The following is a 3,658-nucleotide window of genomic DNA, read 5'->3' as shown; positions in this document are numbered from 1 at the left end:
GGCGACATCGATTTGATTTGCAATGTCGAACAGGCGTATATAGGTCGCATAGCCATGATATTTTGTCTTTAAGAGAAAGCCAACATGTATCAACGGATCCTTCTGTTGGTAGTGTCCAATCCATCGAATTTGCCGCAATTTATAACGCATCAAAGTCTGTTTTCCAAACAGACTCGCGGTGGAGTGTGATGATGTGGAAGCCTAAGACATGTAAACAATGTAATATGATCACTAGCGCCCAGTGGTTCAGAAACTGATAAATAATCCAATCTTTGCTCGGCTTGAGGAAATAGTAAATCAGAAACCCACTGCCGCAGATCATCTCGTTTCGGTAAAAGGCTGCGTACGTTCATAAAAGCTACACGCAAGCCAGCGAATGACTCTGGCTGCGCGCTGTTAAGGTGACCGGGCTGTTTATGAATGCACGCCATTTGACTATTCGAAAATTTACGATACGTAGATCATTTTCACCTTCAAGAGTGCGCCTTCGAAGTTCCACGACAGCGGCTTTGAGCTGAGCTCGCTGAGATGGATCCATATCTGGTCTGATGTAAATATCCATACCTTTAAGTCTCCATGCGCGAGAAAGTAAGCGCTTGGGAGCGTCTGCATTTTCGAATACAATTTTTAGCGGTCGGTGGATGCCCGCAACTCGTTTTCCTAATCGTAAAATTCGTCGAACTCGAATTCCTGGTTCATCAGCATCGGCTAGTTTATCAACAAGTTCCTGGAGCAGATTCAAATCATGGTTGTATCTAGCCTGTGCGACTTCTTCGCCAGATTCTTTCGATCCAAACAACATCAAACAATGATCGCGTCGAAACTCGAGTGTTTCCCGGTTTCCTGGAACAGTTGGCTGGATCGCGCTTGCGGAGCTGACAGGTAGGCTTTCAACGACCTCATGGTTACGAGATGGCGGCCGGGTTTTCATACGGTGTCTCTGTTTCGTTAATAACCAAGGTGACTGCGTATTCTATTCATCAGTACAATCGGATGACCTCAAGGGGGCATTAAGATTGACTGAATGTTCCGCAGAGTTGACATCTGGAACGTTCCGAACAAGACTGTCTTGCTGGTCGCTAGAAGGCGCTGGTGCAGACCGCTTCAGTTTCTTCGGTTTCTGTTTTTTCCTTAAAGGTGATGTGGAGATAGATTTGCATCTAGTACACGTAAATGATAAGTTATCACTGGGATGAGCCAAGAGAGCATCATAGATAGACGAGTGAATGTAGGAACACTCTATGTGCTCCCAGGTTGCACAAATACCACATTTCAAAGCTTTGTCGGAATCCGAAACGGCTAGATCACAATTTGAGCACAAGGATGACACATCACACATGGTATACATAATATTTGACGACATTTATATGATATGCATGCCGTGTGTTGTCTATCAGAGTTTGTGGCAGAAGCAGTCTTAAATTTGATACTCGTCCACCTGTAGACCCTTACGATGGTTCAAAATGTGCTATTTTGCGAGAGCTACGGCAAATGCAGCTGCTAACTCACTGCGACAACCAGAAAATGTAAGATAACAAAAGCCCTGCAGGGCGACGTGCAACCACGTGAAAACTACGCAGCTAATAAAATGACTTTGATGAAGACCACCTTTGAATGCGTAAAGTATTCGGTCACTAACTATCGTTTCGCACTCTCCATCCGTGGAGAAGGGTGCTGATGGCTACTATGCTTTGTTGTTAAGTCATTGGTTGACCGCCCTGGATCGTCTCCATTCAACACGAGGCTGAGAGACGAACTCGCTATGAAGCAAACTGTCCTCGTACAAACGAAGTATACGACTTAATCGGCGTACCAAGAGGAGTGTGACTAGCTGATCTGTCGAAGATCTTCGCTGGAAACCATCTGGCGTACCTCAGATCGGTACTGATCATAGATCGATCTATGGGTTGCCAACGGGCCCACGCAACGTTACGAAGACACTGATTCTCGAGTGCTTTCTCACGAAGGAATCAGTGGGTTACAAATCATTAGTAGCAGGTCTTTTATGAGACCGGGTTCGGACGACATGACAACCCAAATTACGGAGATTCAAGATCACTAGCTATCCGTGGAAATAGACCCCCGACAAAAAATTATTCGGGGCATCAACCAATCACAATTCAGGTACTCACGGAATCACGGATTGATACACAAGATCGAGACTTTCGCCCAAATTTCACCGGTCCGTTTTGTCCTTATCGTTCGGCGGCTGTCGTTCACCCGAAAGGCACAAGTTGAAAAAGAATGTTGCACAGCTTCTTGAATTCTCAGCGCGGAGCAGTATGCTTCCCACCGCGATGTTTCGCAAAAACACATGTCTAATTGTGCTTTCAACTGCGATCTATCAAGAATTCACGGATTCACGGATTCACGGATTGATACACAGGATCGAGGCTTTTGCCCAAGTTTCCCGGGTCGGTTTTGTTCTTGTCGGTCAGTGGCTGTCGTTCACCTGAAAGGCACAAGTGAAAAAAGGGTGTAGCACTGCTCTTTATGTTCTCAGCGCGGGGCAGTATGCTCGCCAGCGCGAGGATTCGCATAAATAAATGTCTAATATTGCTTTAAATTGGGTTCGAGAAGGAGCGTGTACAACCGTCGGAGGAAGGTCATTCCACGCAGCTACTACTCGGAATGAGAAAAAAATTGCTTAGTGACCCAACAGTGGCATCTGAGGTTTACAGAGAACACTATGCGTGTCTGTACTCAGCCACAGCGTCCTCGTCACATCCAATCTTGTCAAGACGTAACTACGAACAGCCTCTAACCGACTTGCTCTTCACGGTGGAGGACATTCGTCAACTCTTGCACAAGATCAATTCATTCTGCGCGTTGGAGCCCGACGAGGTCCATCCAAGGATCCTGAAAGAAACATCCTCCACACTGACAAATCACCTACACCCTGTGTTTCGTAAGTCACTTGACGAAGGCCGCCATCCCCTGCTTGGAAGGAAGCGATTAGTACGCCAATCTGCAAAGCAGTTGACCGACTGTCGCCTGGCAGCAATAGGCCTATAAGCCTCATTAGCGTGCCGTCCAAGGTGATGGAACGCATTCTGAAGCGAGCTATCCACCTTACTTCCAGCAATGTGATATCTCAGCTCAACACGGATTTCTCCCAAACCGTTCGTGTGTGAAAAGCATACTCGTATTTATGGACTGTATAGCCCAGGCCAAGGACGCAGGACTCATATCGCATGCCATAATTTCCGACTTATCAAAGGCAGTTGATAGGGTCCCACACGTCCCGCTGCTCCACCAACTCGAGTCTTACGGGATTCAAGGGAAAATCCTTCGCTAGATCAAGGCGTTTCTTTCAGACAGACCGTTCCGTGTGAGAATAAGCTCGACCTACTCTTCTCCAGTGTCGGTCTCCATTGCAGTTCCTCAGGGCTCCGTCCTGGGACCACTCCTGTTTCTGATCTACGTCAACGACCTCCCAGATGTTCTTGCAAGTCCATGTCTACTTTTCGCGAACGACTTGAAATCCAGTGCCCTCCAAATGGATGCAGGTGCTGCAGAGTAGTGGTCGTTGGACTGGCACCTTCCTCTGAGTGAGGAGAAGTGCGTCCATATGTCATTCGCAGAAACTCAGCGGATGACTTTGTTATGCATGGTGGGAAGGGACCTGGAGACATCATGAGGATAGATGCTGAAAATG

At 47.1% G+C, this 3,658-nt stretch overlaps 1 protein-coding gene across 1 annotated transcript in view; it reads right to left on the bottom strand.

The window, feature by feature from the left end:
• T265_15425 (hypothetical protein) overlaps positions 1-3,658 on the bottom strand; it is a gene marked incomplete at both ends in the record, with an annotated part of 10,969 nt that overhangs the window by 662 nt on the left and 6,649 nt on the right. The window contains one exon of the mRNA XM_009178055.1: positions 472-856. Within this exon, the coding sequence (XP_009176319.1) occupies positions 472-856 (385 nt within the window). The remainder of the gene's footprint in view (positions 1-471; positions 857-3,658) is intronic.

This window comes from Opisthorchis viverrini (assembly GCF_000715545.1).
Source record: "Opisthorchis viverrini unplaced genomic scaffold opera_v5_494, whole genome shotgun sequence".
NCBI classification, from domain to species: domain Eukaryota; kingdom Metazoa; phylum Platyhelminthes; class Trematoda; order Opisthorchiida; family Opisthorchiidae; genus Opisthorchis; species Opisthorchis viverrini.
The sequence above is the reverse complement of the archived record's forward strand: the minus strand, read 5'-3'. Positions and strand labels throughout refer to the sequence as shown.